The following is a 16,142-nucleotide window of genomic DNA, read 5'->3' on the forward strand; positions in this document are numbered from 1 at the left end:
CTGAAAAATCGTTATGTCCCATTTCTCAAAACACGTGATAAATACACAATATAGGGTGAATTCAGAAAAAGTGGGACACTTTTTGCATTTCAGTATTTTTTTATTTTTTTATTTTTTTTCATCATCTATCCAACGTAAAGTATTAGCCCAACAAATGATTTATTTCTTAAATCATCAAGATGTTTCCTAATCACACAAAAAGGACAAATGTTGATATCATATTCACATGAGGCATGACACACCCATTTGTGTACACTGAGCCAAAACCATACATTTTTTTGGTCAACTGGGACAGCAGGTTAGATCAACTGGGACACCATTATTACAGTCCTAATTGTACCACAATGACAATTCAATTCACACTTTGTTGTTATATTATTATCTTGAGGATTTCAGAAATGTATCATGTGTTGGGATAATATGTTTGATAGATGTCGAAAGGGGTTACAGAAGACGGTAATGCAAAAAGTGGGACATCATATAAACTGGAATCGCTTAATCCTGACACATTTATTTCTTATTTCTGACGAGGGAAAATCAAAACTATTGTTACTAAGCCCTCGCAGAGAATCCACATGATCAACATCACATCACTTCATTGGTGTGACATCTTAGAGGGGGACAGAGCAAGCGTCAAACGGGAAGCTCACCCCGCGAAGCACACGGCAAGATCAGTGACATAGCTTTTTTTCTGTTTTGATGTTAAGGTTATAAAACTGTCATAAATAATGCACTGTGCCAAGTTGTGATGTAAATGTGCATACTATGTACTGGTGCATCAAAATAAATAAAAAATGTTGCCGGTATTATATTTACATTTTGTAATTCAGTCATTTTAAGACCCTCACGAACTTCTACAGATGCACCATCGAGAGCATTCTGTCATCGCCTGGTACGGCAACTGCACCGTCCGCAACCACATGGCTCTCCAGAGGGTGGTGTGGTCAACCCAATGCATCACCGGGGGCACACTGCCTGCTCTCCAGGACATCTACAGATGTCATAGGAAAGCCAAGAAGATCATCAAGGACCTCAGCCACCGAGCCACAGCCTGTTCAGCCTGCTACCATCTAGCAGACGGAAACAGTACAGGTGCATCAACGACATTTAAACGTGTTAACCCAGACGGCATTCCTAGCCGCATCCTCAGAGCATGCGCAGACCAGCTGGCTGGTGTGTTTACGGACATTTTCAATCTCTCCCTATCTGAGTCTGCTGTCCCCATATGCTTCAAGATGGCCACCATTGTTCCTGTACCCAAGAATGAAAAGGTAACTGAGCTAAATGACTATCGCCCCGTAGCACTCACTTCTGTCATCATGAAGTGCTTTGAGAGACTAGTCAAGGATCATATCACCTCCACCTTACCTGTCACCCTAGACCCACTTCAATTTGCTTACCGCCCCAATAGGTCCACAGACGATGCAATTGCCATCACACTGCACACTGCCCTATCCCATCTGGACAAGAGGAATACCTATGTAAGAATGCTGTAAATTGACTATAGCTCAGCATTCATCACCATAGTACCCTCCAAGCTCATCATTAAGCTTGAGGCCCTGGGTCTCAACCCCGCCCTGTGCAATTGTGTCCTGGACTTCATGACGAGCCGCCCCCAGGTGGTGAAGGTAGGAAACATCTCCACTTCGCTGATCCTCAACACTGGGGCCCCACAAGCGTGTCTGCTCAGCCCACTCCTGTACTCCCTGTTCACCAATGACTGCGTAGCCATGCACGCCTCCAACTCAATCATCAAGTTTGCAGACGACACAACAGTAGTAGGCTTGATTACCAACAACGATGAGACAGCCTACAGGGAGGAGGTGAGAGCTCTCGGAGTGTGGTGTCAGGAAAATAAACTCTCACTCAACGTCAACAAAACAAAGGAGATGATCGTGGACTTCAGGAAACAGCAGAGGGAGTACCCCCCTATCCACATCGACGGGACAGCAGTGGAGAAGGTGGAAGTTCCTCGGTGTACATATCACTGACAAACTGAAATGGTCTACCCACACAGACAGTGTGGTAAAGAAGGCGCAACAGCATCTCTTCATCCTCAGGAGGCTGAAGAAATTTGGCCGGTCACCTAAAACCCTCACAAACTTTTACAGATGCACAATTGAGAGCATCCTGTCGGGCTGTATCACCGCATGGTATGGCAACTGCACCGCCCACAACTGCAGGGCTCTCCAGAGGGTGGTGCGGTCTGTACAACGCATCACCAGGGGCAAACTACCTGCCCATCAGGACACCTACAGCACCCGATGTCACAGGAAGGCCAGAAAGATAATCAAGGACAATTACCACCCCGCTATCATCCAGAAGGCGAGGTCAGTACAGGTGCATCAAAGCTGGGACCGAGAGACTGAAAAAAAGCGTATATCTCAAGGTCATCAGACTGTTAAACAGCCATCACTAGCACAGAGAGGCTGCTGCATACATACAGACTTGAAAATCACTGGCCACTTTAATAAATGGAACACTAGTCACTTTAATAATGCCACTTTAATAATGTTTACATATCTTGCATTACCCATCTCATATGTACAGTGGGGGAAAAAAGTATTTAGTCAGCCACCAATTGTGCAAGTTCTCCCACTTAAAAAGATGAGAGAGGCCTGTAATTTTCATCATAGGTACACAGAAAATCACATTGTAGGATTTTTTATGAATTTATTTGCAAATTATGGTGGAAAATAAGTATTTGGTCAATAACAAAAGTTTCTCAATACTTTGTTATATACCCTTTGTTGGCAATGACACAGGTCAAACGTTTTCTGTAAGTCTTCACAAGGTTTTCACATACTGTTGCTGGTATTTTGGCCCATTCCTCCATGCAGATCTCCTCTAGAGCAGTGATGTTTTGGGGCTGTCGCTGGGCAACACGGACTTTCAACTCCCTCCAAAGATTTTCTATGGGGTTGAGATCTGGAGACTGGCTAGGCCACTCCAGGACCTTGAAATGCTTCTTACGAAGCCACTCCTTCATTGCCCGGGCGGTGTGTTTGGGATCATTGTCATGCTGAAAGACCCAGCCACGTTTCATCTTCAATGCCCTTGCTGATGGAAGGAGGTTTTCACTCAAAGTTGAGTTTTTACCAAAAAGTTCTATTTTGGTTTCATCTGACCATATGACATTCTCCCAATCCTCTTCTGGATCATCCAAATGCATTCTAGCAAACTTCAGACGGGTCTGGACATGTACTGGCTTAAGCAGGGTGACACGTCTGGCACTGCAAGATTTGAGTCCCTGGCGGCGTAGTGTGTTACTGATGGTAGGCTTTGTTACTTTGGTCCCAGCTCTCTGCAGGTCATTCACTAGGTCCCCCCGTGTGGTTCTGGGATTTTTGCTCACTGTTCTTGTGATCATTTTGACCCCACGGGGTGAGATCTTGCGTGGAGCCCCAGATCGAGGGAGATTATCAGTGGTCTTGTATGTCTTCCATTTCCTTATAATTGCTCCCACAGTCGATTTCTTCAAACCAAGCTGCTTATCTATTGCAGATTCAGTCTTCCCAGCCTGGTGCAGGTCTACAATTTTGTTTCTGGTGTCCTTTGACAGCTCTTTGGTCTTGGCCATAGTGGAGTTTGGAGTGTGACTGTTTGAGGTTGTGGACAGGTGTATTTTATACTGATAACAAGTTCAAACAGGTGCCATTAATACAGGTAACGAGTGGAGGACAGAGGAGCCTCTTAAAGAAGAAGTTACAGGTCTGTGAGAGCCAGAAATCTTGCTTGTTTGTAGGTGACCAAATATTTATTTTCCACCATAATTTGCAAATAAATTCATTAAAAATCCTACAATGTGATTTTCTGGAAAAAAAATTCTCAATTTGTCTGTCATAGTTGACATGTACCTATGATGAAAAGTACAGGCCTCTCTCATCTTTTTAAGTGGGAGAACTTGCACAATTGGTGGCTGACTAAATACTTTTTTCCCCACTGTATATACTGTATTCTATATTATCTATTGCATCTTAGCCTATGCCGCTCTGACAATGACATTGCTCATCCATATATTTATATATTCTTATTAAATTCCTTTACTTAGATTTGTGTGTATTAGGTATTTGTTGTGGAACTGTTAGATATTACTTGCTAGATATTGCTGCACTGTTGGAACTAGAAGCACAAGCATTTCGCTACACTTGCAATAACATCTGCTAACCATGTGTATGTGACCAATACATTTGATTTTGATTTGATTTGATTTTTGAAAACTGTGACAGAGAATGAAAAAAAGCTTCTATTTCCAGGCCATCAGATTGCTGAACAGCTATCACTAGCCGACCACCACCTGGTACTCTGCCCGGGACCTTAGACACTAGTCGACTACCGCCCTGTACTCTGCCCTGCACCTTAGAGACTAGCCGACTACCGCCCTGTACTCTGCCCTGCACCTTAGAGACTAGCCGACTACCGCCCTGTACTCTGCCCTGCACCTTAGAGACTAGCCGACTACCGCCCTGTACTCTGCCCTGCACCTTAGAGACTAGACGACTACCGCCCTGTACTCTGCCCTGCACCTTAGAGACTAGCCGACTACCGCCCTGTACTCTGCCCTGCACCTTAGAGACTAGACGACTACCGCCCTGTACTCTGCCCTGCACCTTAGAGACTAGCCGACTACCGCCCTGTACTCTGCCCTGCACCTTAGAGACTAGACGACTACCGCCCTGTACTCTGCCCTGCACCTTAGAGACTAGCCGACTACCGCCCTGTACTCTGCCCTGCACCTTAGAGACTAGACGACTACCGCCCTGTACTCTGCCCTGCACCTTAGAGACTGGTCACTTTAACAATGTTTACACAGTGTTTTACCCACTTTATATGTATGTACTGTAGTCATGGCTCATCCTATATAACTACTGCTGTACACACCTTTTCTATTCATATACTGTCCATACTGTCTACACACACCATTTATATATATAATGTATATATATACACTACCGGTCAAAGGTTTTATAACACCTACTCATTCATATACATTTTATATTTGAGATTCTTCAAATAGCCACCCTTTGCCTTGATGACAGCTTTGCACAGTCTTGGCATTCTCTCAACCAGCTTCACCTGGAATGCTTTTCCAAGAGTCTTGAAGGAGTTCCCACATATGCTGAGCACTTGTTGGCTGCTTTTTCTTCACTCTGCGGTCCAACTCATCCCAAACCATCTCAATTTGGTTGAGGTCGGGGGATTGTTGAGGCCAGGTCATCTGATGCAGCACTCCATCACTCTCCTTCTTGGTAAAATAGCCCTTACATAGCCTGGAGGTGTGTTGTGTCATTGTCCTGTTGAAAACAAATGATAGTCCCATTAAGCCCAAACCAGATGGAATGTCGTATCGCTGCAGAATGCTGTGGTAGCCATGCTGGTTAAGTGTGACTTGAATTCTAAATAAATCACTGACAGTGTCACCAGCAAAGCACCCCCACACCATAACACCTCCTCCTCCATGCTTTACAGTGGGAAATACACATGCGGAGATCATCCGTTCACCCACACCGCGTCTCACAAAGACACTCCGGTTGGACTCCAGACCAAAGGACACATTTCCACCGGTCTAATGTCCATTGCTCATGTTTCTTGGCCCAAGCAAGTTTCTTCTCTTTATTGGTGTCCTTTAGTAGTGGTTTCTTTACAGCAATTCGACCATGAAGGCCTGATTCACACAGTCTCCTCTGAAGAGTTGATGTTGAGATGTGTCTGTTACTTGAACTCTGTGAAGCATTTATTTGGGCTGCAATTTCTGAGGCTGGTAACTCTAATGAACTTATCCTCTGCAGCAGAGGTAACTCTGGGTCTTCCATTCCTGTGGTGGTCCTCATGAGAGCCAGTTTTATCATAGCGATTGATGGTTTTTGCGACTGCACTTGAAGAGACTTTCAAAGTTCTTGAAGTGTTCCGTATTGACTGACCTTCATGTCTTAAAGTAATGATGGACTGTTGTTTCTCTTCGCTTATTTGAGCTGTTCTTGCCATAATATGGACTTGGTCTTTCACCAAATAGGGCTATCTTCTGTATACACCCCCTACCTTGTCACAACACAACTGATTGGCTCAAACACATTAAGAAGGAAAGAAATTCCTCAAATTAACATTTAAGAAGGCACACCTGTTAATTGAAATGCATTCCAGGTGACTACCTCATGAAGCTGGTTGAGAGAATGCCAAGAGTGTGCAAAGCTGTCATCAAGGCAAAGGGTGGCTAATTGAAGAATCTCAAATATAAAATATATTTTGATTTGTTTAACACTTTATTCCGGACTCTGACAATGCTCGTTCTGATATTATTTATTCTAATATTTCTTAATTTATTGTTTTTAAATTTTGGGATTATGTGTGTATTGTTGTTGTACTGCTAGTTGTTAATGCCAAACTGATCTCATAGTTTCACTTCGGAAATTGCCCCATTCATTTTTTACCCAGTAATTCTGTGTGATTACAGGGTTAAAACAGAACCAACTCAAAGGGTTAAGTTTAGGTATGATGGCTCTTTCTTGTGACCTGCCTGATTACTGCACTGTTGGAGCTAGAAACCTAAGCATTTCGCTGCACCTGTGATAACATCTACAAATCTGTGTATGCGACCAATACATTTGATTTGATTTGATTTTTTGGGTTGTCCCGCTTTAGCAACCATAGCTAGCTAAAGTAAGACAGCATGGAGTAGCTAAAGTGGGACAGTCTTATAGCCTTTTCCAATGGAGGAAAGAGATCCAGTTTACATTAGGGACCCCTTGTACTTATGTTAGGCAGGGCTCTGTTTCTTGTAGTTCTGTTATAATGTTTAATTTTCACTCACTGGCCAGTTTATTATAGTACCGGGTCGGACCCCCTTCGCCTCCAGAACAGCCTGAGTTCTTCAGGGCATAGAAACGTTGCTCAATTGGTATCAAGGGACTTAATGTGTGCCAGGAAAATATTCTCCACAACATTACACCACCGCCACCAGCCTGCACCGTTGACCCCAGTCAGGATGGGGCCATGGACTCATGCTGCTTACGTCAAATCCTGACAGGAACCACGATTCGTTGGACCAGGCAATGTTTTTCCAGTCCTCAATTGTCCAGTGTTGGTGATTACATTTTTTAAAATTGAAAATAAAACATACAATCTACCTGCAGTGAAGCCGCTCAACATTTACATTACATTCAGTCATCAAACCATCTCCCGTCCAGAGCGACCCACAGGAGCAACCAGGGTCAAGCGCCCCGCCCAAGTGCACATCGACAGATCTCCCACCAAGTCAAAACAGGGACCCGAACCAGCGACCTATCGGCCACCGGCCCAAGCTCCCAACAGCCAGGCCACCAACCATCCAAGATCCCCCCACAGTTCCCTGAGAGCTGCCCCTCAACCATCCGAGACCCCAACGCTCAAAGTCGCTTAGGTCACTCGATTTGCCCATTCTAACGTTCAATTGAACAATAACTGAATGCCTCGATGCCTGTCTGTCTGCTTTATTTAGCAAGCCATGGCCACGTCACTCACTGTCTGTAGGAGTGAACCATTTTCGTGTACCTCTGACTGTCGATGTATTCCAGTACAATGGCACCAAACAGAACTACAGTAGCCTACCTATACTCGCAGTTTTCAATTTGAGCATCATCACAGTCCTGTTATTCCCTAACAGTTCCAGGTGGTGGGGCAATATACTGTGCATCAAACCTGAATCCATTTTTATGGAATATTTTCATGATTCCTGTATCTGCTACAATGCAATTGGAACCACTGAGTTCTGCATAGCCTACAGAACACTCAGTGAATGCAACTGGTAGTCCACCACCCCTCCCACCTGATTCGATGGGCCTAGCCCTAGTGCATAGACTTGGAGAGATGACAAGAACGGATGTTACATTGTCCAGAGAAATCTATTTAATCAAATTATATTCTAATTAAATCTCTGTTGGGTTTACTAGTGAGGACACTAAGTTACCAGTAGCTCGCTTGCTATTGTAACTAATCACTCTCCCCTTATAATTCAGGCAGCCCAGTTTATTCAGTCCATCCACTGACTTTAATCCATGTCCTACACTCTTAGAAAAAGGGCTCCAAAAGGGTTCATCGGCTGTCTCCATGGGAGAACCCTTTTTGGTTCCAGGTAGAAAGAACCCATTTGGGTTCCATGTAGAACCATCTATGGAAAGGGTTCTACATGGAAACCAAAAGGGTTCTACCTGGAATCAAAAAGGGTTACACCTGGAACCAAAAAGGGTTCTTCAACAGGTTCTCCTATGGGACAGTTGAAGAACCCTTTTAGATTCTAGATAGCACGTTTTTTTCTAAGAGTGTATATAGCACAATACTCTGACACTTGCCTGTTACCAGGGGCTGAAACTTAGGTAAAATTGTATATTATGCTACACTAATGTTTATCAGTGCTTTATAAGTAATTGCAGTAGGCCTATAATTACCTAAATTATTAATCATCCAGTGATGGTAAAGGAATACAATTTTGGCAACCTATTGTCAGCTTTCAAGTGCTTATAATATATATAATAATGCGCTTTGGATGGTAAACTTTACTTGTAAATAATTCATTAATAATATAGATTCAAGAATCAGTTCGACACACACGCACGCACACACACGCACAAACATACACAAACACACACACACACGTCCCAGATGCACACAGGACAGACATGGTTCATCTGCTCCTCTGGGGGAGAATGGACGGACGAGGGAGTAGATTTACGGGTTTATGACGCACCCTCCTCTCCTCTGGTCAATGTGAGAGCGAGCCGCCCTATTCCCCCTATCCCTCGAACATGGTGACGTGACCCCTGTTTCAACTCAGCGCCTTTATGCAGCTGCTATGGCTGCGGTTTAAACAGACTAGCTCATCCCCATCACAATACTCTGGACATGGCCCTTTCGTCTAACACGACACTCATCTGAGACGAGTAAATGTTGCTGTAACCATAATCCATTACTAATATAAATCTCAAAATAGGCACCGCTGAGTTATCACCACAATGATCAACATAACTGTTGATTTATTTTGGGGATTTGTGGATAAATGTGACTTCGTTACATGCGTTCCAGTTCTTTTAACTATTTAATACAAGCTTGTTTTCGTTTTTCTGTCAGCCAAGAGAGAGAGAGAGAGAGAGATGCCTTGCCAAAGGCCTGCCATAAATCAACCTTCTAGAGTGGAATGTTCGCATGGATTCCCTGGAATTATATGGAGAGAAAAATTCTCAATATTCTCTAAATACTTTGAAGAGACAAGATTCACAATGGCTTATCTTTTGCAGGAATGTTATCAAATCATTATATTTCAAAAAATAAACATGTCTATATAGGCTACATTTGTACAAATGCAAAGTATTCTTTATTTACTTTTTGGGAATTCATCACACCAATTGAAGTACATGATATGAAGTTAGCCAATTAAACAAATAAATAATAAACGAACATAAACAATTTCTGAAAAGACGGATCTTAGCCTGGAGCTAGTTACTATGTAAATAAAACATTTAATTTGAGCTAGTGCGTAATTCCTTTAAATATAAACCCACATAATTATTTACATTTTCTAGTATCTATATAATCTACGTTGAAACTAGTTTTCTTAGTAATTACATTAAAATGTAGATTTGATAGAAAGCTGACACTCGTCTGGGAAGGCTTTTGGGAACTTGCTTCCAAGTTATAAAATCAAGTTGAATAGACATTAGGTTGCAGCTGGTGTATGATGGGACAGCTTGCATTTTTTAAGTCCGGAGAGAATGTCTGTTAAAAACACTTCCTCCATCATTTCTGTGCAGTATCAATAATATTTTATTTCAATTAACTGTGTCTTTTTGCATTGTGGGTGTCCTGGGTCTATATGCGTAGTCTATACACAAAGTACAATGAATCAATTCAATTATAGTCAGAAGAAAAACAATAACGTGTTTTATGCTGATTGTGTTTACTCAAAATAATATTGGACGTGGTGAAAATAAACGTTGTCACATACTGTACATCTTCAGACCATGAGGTCAGTGGCGAGGTGGCTAACTAGATGCCGTTGACTGCATGCTCAAGAGAAGCCACTCAGAAGAAGGTGTAACCGCACCCTCTGTAGCTCAGTTGGTAGAGCATGGCGCTTGCAACGCCAGGGTTGTGGGTTTGTTTCCCACGGGGGGCCAGTATGAAAATGTATGCACTTAACTGTAAGTCACTCTGGATAAGAGCGTCTGCTAAATGACTTAAATGTAACCGTATATCCCTGCCCTTAATCTCAAATTCCGGACGCTAGGTTTAGCTATAAATGAATGAGTTATACATAATCTACAGAGCTCCAACTTCAGGCTACACTATTGATTTGTTTATAACGAATAGGCCTATACGTGGGAAGACTCCAATATACCATACACAGATCACGATAAAGAGCTGCAGGTTAGCTTGAAAGGGTTGTACGAATACTACAGGCCATTGAAAAGTAAGTAGACTTATGAAAATGAAATTGTCAAATGGAAATGGGTTTATACAGGTTCTACAGGGTTTCTACAGGTTCTACAGGGTTTCATAAATGTGCACCGAAAGCCAAATTATATTGAAAACAGATGTGACATCCATTCTATAAAATGTGGCATGCATTCTATAAAATATCACGTGAAAGGTGTTAATTGCTTACAGAAACATTTTGTAGGCCTATACGCTAAGCACATTATTTGTACCATATATATTGCAGTAGGTTTAATATCTCTTTGGGAGCAATTCAAAGCATTATCTAAATATCGTTAATTCTATTTGGAAAACACTATTTTGTGTTTAATAATTCTAAAAGGTAAATTTGAACGTCAAACCTCTAAATACAGTTCATAATATATAATAGAGTGATTACGAGTCACCATGTACTCTTTTACCCACACAAATACATACTGTAACATATCATAGCCTAAATGTCTATATGGAAACGAATCTGAGATAAAGCCAAATGTTTAAACTGTAAGAGTGGAATACGTCTATGAAACACACCTGCCGTGCAATATATTGCATGGAGATTCCCTGCAGAATCTCTAATGAGCATCTCTGATGCTGTCGTGTGGTGAGAGAGAGAGTTAAGTCAAGATATTCGTAGGCCCACTTTGACCATAGATCGTAAACTGACCTTTACGCAGTAAATCAGTCAACTGCAAATATAGGTTTTCGCTACATGAGGTACAAAAGCTTGTAATAAAATATACAATAGGCATGCAAATGATAGCAACAGCATAGGGATTAAACAAATATATATGTTTTTAAAAAATGTTTTTAATTATTTAAGAACTGGTTTTGTTATTGTAAGAATCAAAGGCATGTCCATGATCAAAATTGCAGTTGAAATGATAAATGTAGGTAGGCCTATACACCGCCGGAATGTGCACATACAGATAGGTCTAGGCCTACTAATCCTTCATTTAATCATATTGAAATGTAATTATTATCCTCGAACATTTACTCGCCAGATTACATTGAAGCTATGCACATCAAAACTATTTTTGTTATGTACATATTTCTGATATAAAAACGTAATAATGCATTCGACATGAGGAACACTCACATGCAGACGGATCATAAGCTCCGAAGCAACCACTTGGAAGTCCCTCAAATTTGTAGGATGTCCTACAAGGGGTCTAGGTCCTACAGGGTGCACAATGGAAGAGAAGTGACCGACAGTTCACCGCACTCTCGGGTCACCACTGAGAGCAACAAAAGAGCAACACATTCAGAGGTGCCCTTCTACCGGCCCCTCAAGTAGAAAAACCCACAAAGAAAGTCCAGAGCCCTGACGAGGCCACGCAAGGACCGGGGACGACCTACGAGGGCACACACAGAAGGTACAAGTATAGAGACCCAGTCAGGTCACGGGGGGTTACAAAGGTCGACCATCCCGGCTGAAACGGACCTAATGGGACAGAAAATGTGCCCTCCGACTGAACTCGGCCTTCTCGCGGTTGGTTCCAAACTTCAATAAAGTGCCTTTTCAGCCTCGCTACATGGAGGCGACAGGATCTAGAAAGAGATTGGAGGGATGGTGAGACTGTGGCGTAGCTACACATTCATTTCTCTCAACTGTCCAGGCAGCTATATAAAGGCTCCTGGAATTCTGCATGTTTTAGGGCTTTACGCGCGTTCCAACTGCCATTCCAAAGTCATGTCCAAGTCACGGTGTTAAGTTTCCTTTTTGGCCCTGATAGTTTTATTTCGTAAAGTTAATAGTTAGAGATTTGGGTTTATTTCTGTGAGAGAGGCTGTTGCCAAATTAATATATTCAGGCCCAAATCATTCTTTACTCTGCGGCGCTAAGATTGATGGTTCAGAAAACCTCTCCCTTTGTGCTCTTTGTCCCCCACCTAGCAAGCCGTTTTATAATTTCTATTCAAGTCACACAGTTTAAATAATCTATCAAATTCTTGCCCTCTTTTCAAACATGGCATGTTTTTGCACAACATTTTGAGCATGATAAGAAAAAGTTTTTCTACAATGAAATTCGTTTTGGAGAACTGTTAATTGGACGGCCTGTTTCATGGCTATGGCCTACAGAAGATCAAAGGCGCAATATGACTAGCCTATGTATTATTACAGTTGCATGGTGACAACAAGTCCACAACACTGCCATAGACCTATCGAAAATCCCTCCACACGATGCTTGAGCAGTGTAGGCTATACTTACCAAGAGCAGAGGTGACGATGACTTTACCTCGAGCGCCACTTTTTAAAAGCACTCTTCACTTTGACGGGGGAGGTCTCAGGGCCCAACAAACATAGACTATTATTAGAATGACAATTTGGTGAACATCTCAGATTTACAACTAACATTCCATTGTATATAGGATACAAATTATTGCATATTGAGAAGGCCTACGTGCATTCATTTAAAACACTATTATCCAAACTATTGTATTATACAAGATCATCTTGGAAAATCTGGACGCATACTTTTAAGAGGCAATAGGTCTTGTTGGTAGATATAATCCTAATACAATATTTTGTAGGATATATTCTCACTTATAGTCCACGATATAGTCCTTCACGGCCTTAGGCCTTCCAGAATCTGACCTCAAGTTATTTACTTTATTAGAAGAAAATAAAAGCAACCTGCAATTGGGGCAAAACAATGAATTAATAGGAAGCCATATATTATCAACACAACTGATTATGTGTCATATTTTGGCAATATGAAATTGATTTCCAAAGGTATGTGCAGAGCTATATGTTCAGTAATGAGCCGGAAGCAGGGCTCCAGCCAGTCAGTATTATCTGAGGGGGCCTGGTTGAGGGCCTGGTTGAATGGCTTGCCAAGTTAATTGAATGTCCTTGAGACTAATGAGCTATATGTAGGATAGTATGATGCATGCAGCCAGGCTATAACCCTTTATTTGGAGTAGAATTATGGATTATTATTGGATTAGGGGGGAATATGAATGGTGGATCTGTATACGCGTGCCTACCTCGAGAACGATTCTAAAGGAACATTTCAAACCGACAGTATCATACCTTTATTTGGCATAGGCTAAACAATTAAAAGCTCAATTTTGCCAAACAAATAATGCTTTGTTAGGCTGAACCATAAGTAAAGAACTTGGTAAATTGTGACTATACTATTTTTAAATAACGGCCCACCACATCAATATACACAGTCACCAAAACAATAGGCACAGCTCTGTTGGCCTTGAATGAAATCCATCCAAACGTGTGTAAAACTAGTACACTCACTTTTTTATTGACCAATATGATTATCACAAATACACTCAACTCTGTTTATTGCATTTCACAATAATCTGCTAAACACACCACAAACTAGATTGTAATTCAAAATCCTGTTTTTGAAAGCAAAGAGGTAATTTACCTTGTTATAATCCTGAACATATGCGTTCAAGATCAATGTTCCATCGGTATGTTGCAGCATTTTTACCAAAAATAACTATGATAGCCTAATAATGATATTCTTCCAGTGTTGAGCTTGAAATAAATAGATTGTGCATTTCAACTTGGGCGGCAGGGCATACAAATGGCTCACAATAACATTTAGATAAAATGTACATTATTTTCCTTCATTCAAAACATTTTTCTCATAAAAAAACATCATCTTGATTCAGCATTAAATAACTTAAACCCTGTGTCACGTAAAAATAACCCATCCGTATTCGCATAAATCCATGCTATATAACATGCATTTTATATAACTTTGGACTTAAATGAAACCGCACAAATACCTACGAAAACAAAATATATAATATACTATAAATAATCAGTCATTTCACTATCCCCTTTCTTGAAGTGGTTTTCTTTTCGCCTTATAACCTTGTAATATCCTCGCCATCCTCTACTCCAGACAGTTCATCGGGTGTAATGCTATCAGTGGCCGAGGAAGTGGCGACAACGCCGGCTGATGAGGTTGTGTTGGAACCGGAGGATATGCCCGTGGAGGAGGATCTCACTTTGGTGTTCGGAAGCCTATGGTCTTTTTTCCACTTCATCCTGCGGTTCTGAAACCAAATCTTGATTTGTCGTTCGGAGAGAACCAAGGTATGAGCTATCTCGATGCGCCTCCGCCGAGTTAAATAGCGGTTATAGTGGAATTCCTTCTCCAATTCTAAGACCTGCTGTCGAGTGTAGGCTGTCCTAGACCGCTTGGAATCCGGCCCATTGTAATTCGGGTTCGCTGTAAAAGGGGAGAAGTAAAGAGGGAGAAAGAAAGAAAGAAAGAAAGAAAGAAAGAAAGAAAGAAAGAAAGAAAGAAAGAAAGAAAGAAAGAAAGAAAGAAAGAAAGAAAGAAAGAAAGAAAGAAAGAAAGAAAGAAAGAAAGAAAGAAAGAAAGGGAAGGAGTGGGTAAACAATAGTGTCTTCAACTGAGATATATGATGGGAATGGGCAGAAGGAATGGCTAGATATGGTAGTTATGGTATTAGAATTAATCTAAATGGGAAGTTAAGAACTTGTCTCTCTCGCCATAATGAGGGGACACTCACATCCAAGTATGCGTTAAATTATTAATGAAAGATTTCAAAGCGCAGTCTTTTCTCTGTTCATCTCTCCCCCTCTTCTCTCCATCGCGCACATACATAACAGCAGAAGCCACATGGTGATATGGCTGCCCAGAGTATACCTCGGCTATAAAATTTATGGTGGGTGTAATTACCGACGCCGAGTCGTAAATCCGCCTCAATTGTGCCATTTCAAAGGCTTCTCCCCTATTTTAGCAGGGGCTGGGAAGGAGATGGAAGTCAGAGGCACTGATAAAGGGAGGGAAAGGAAGGGAGAGGTGTAGGAGAGTGTAGAGAGAGAAGAGACAAACACAGACAAGTTGCCTACCGGTGCTGACGTGAATTTTCTTCATCCATGGGTATACCACGGGCTGCTTGGAGGCTGAGCTGTTTGGATGCTCCGGTGTAGCTTGGTTGCAGGCGGAGGATGCAGCCGGTGGGGTGGAGGGGGACATGGGTAACTGTGGGGTCTCACATGAGGCTGGCTGCCCTTTGCCTGCAAGCAGGTGCGCAGAATGAGGTAGTCCATGTCCCCTTTGCGTGTCAGGTTCAGGGATGCTTGCACAGTTATATTGGCGCTCTTGGTAGCTCGCCCGCGGAGGGTATAACTCCTGATGGTGATGCTGGTAACCAGAGCCAGGGTCCCTTGCCCGGCTATAATATTCGGGGCTGTGCTCGGGGATGTAGCTATTTTGCGAATATTCCTCGCATGGAGGAAATTTCGGATCAATGTAGGTAGAGTCCATCAAATACGAGCTCATGATCATTAATTTCTGCAGTGGAAATTTATTTTTCTAGCTTTGTCGTTTTTCTGCTCCATATAGCCCTCCTACTTGCGAGCAGCCCTGTAAAGTTACTTTTACCACGTGACCCCACGGCCCAATGGCAGAGTGAGAGGTAGTCCCCGGATAAGGAACCAAAGGTTTTGAAACATACCTTCGGTCGCCATTGTGGGCATAATCTCTCTCTCTCTCTCTCTCTCTCTCTCTCTCTCTCTCTCTCTCTCTCTCTCTCTCTCTCTCTCTCTCTCTCTCTCTCTCTCTCTCTCTCTCTCTCTCTCTCTCCTCTCACCCTCTCACCCGCTCTCTTTCTCTCTCTCTCTCTCCCCTCCTCTCTCTCTCTCTCACTCAATTCAATTCAATTTCTCTCTCCTTCAATTCAATTTCAATTTCT

General features: G+C 42.2%; 1 protein-coding gene across 1 annotated transcript; it reads right to left on the reverse strand.

The window, feature by feature from the left end:
• Window positions 1–14,279: 14,279 nt before the first annotated feature.
• Window positions 14,280–15,796, reverse strand: LOC311148063 (homeobox protein Hox-C4a-like; the record flags this gene model as incomplete). Its single annotated transcript, XM_084184956.1, has 2 exons — window positions 15,298–15,796; window positions 14,280–14,647 (listed from the first exon to the last, which is right to left on the reverse strand). The coding sequence occupies exons 1-2, from the start codon at window positions 15,734–15,736 to the stop codon at window positions 14,280–14,282; spliced, it is 807 nt and encodes a 268-aa protein (XP_084041082.1). The 5' UTR covers window positions 15,737–15,796.
• Between the last annotated feature and the right edge of the window lie 346 nt (window positions 15,797–16,142).

This window comes from Coregonus lavaretus (assembly GCF_964263955.1).
Source record: "Coregonus lavaretus genome assembly, chromosome: 20".
Lineage (NCBI taxonomy): Eukaryota > Metazoa > Chordata > Actinopteri > Salmoniformes > Salmonidae > Coregonus > Coregonus lavaretus.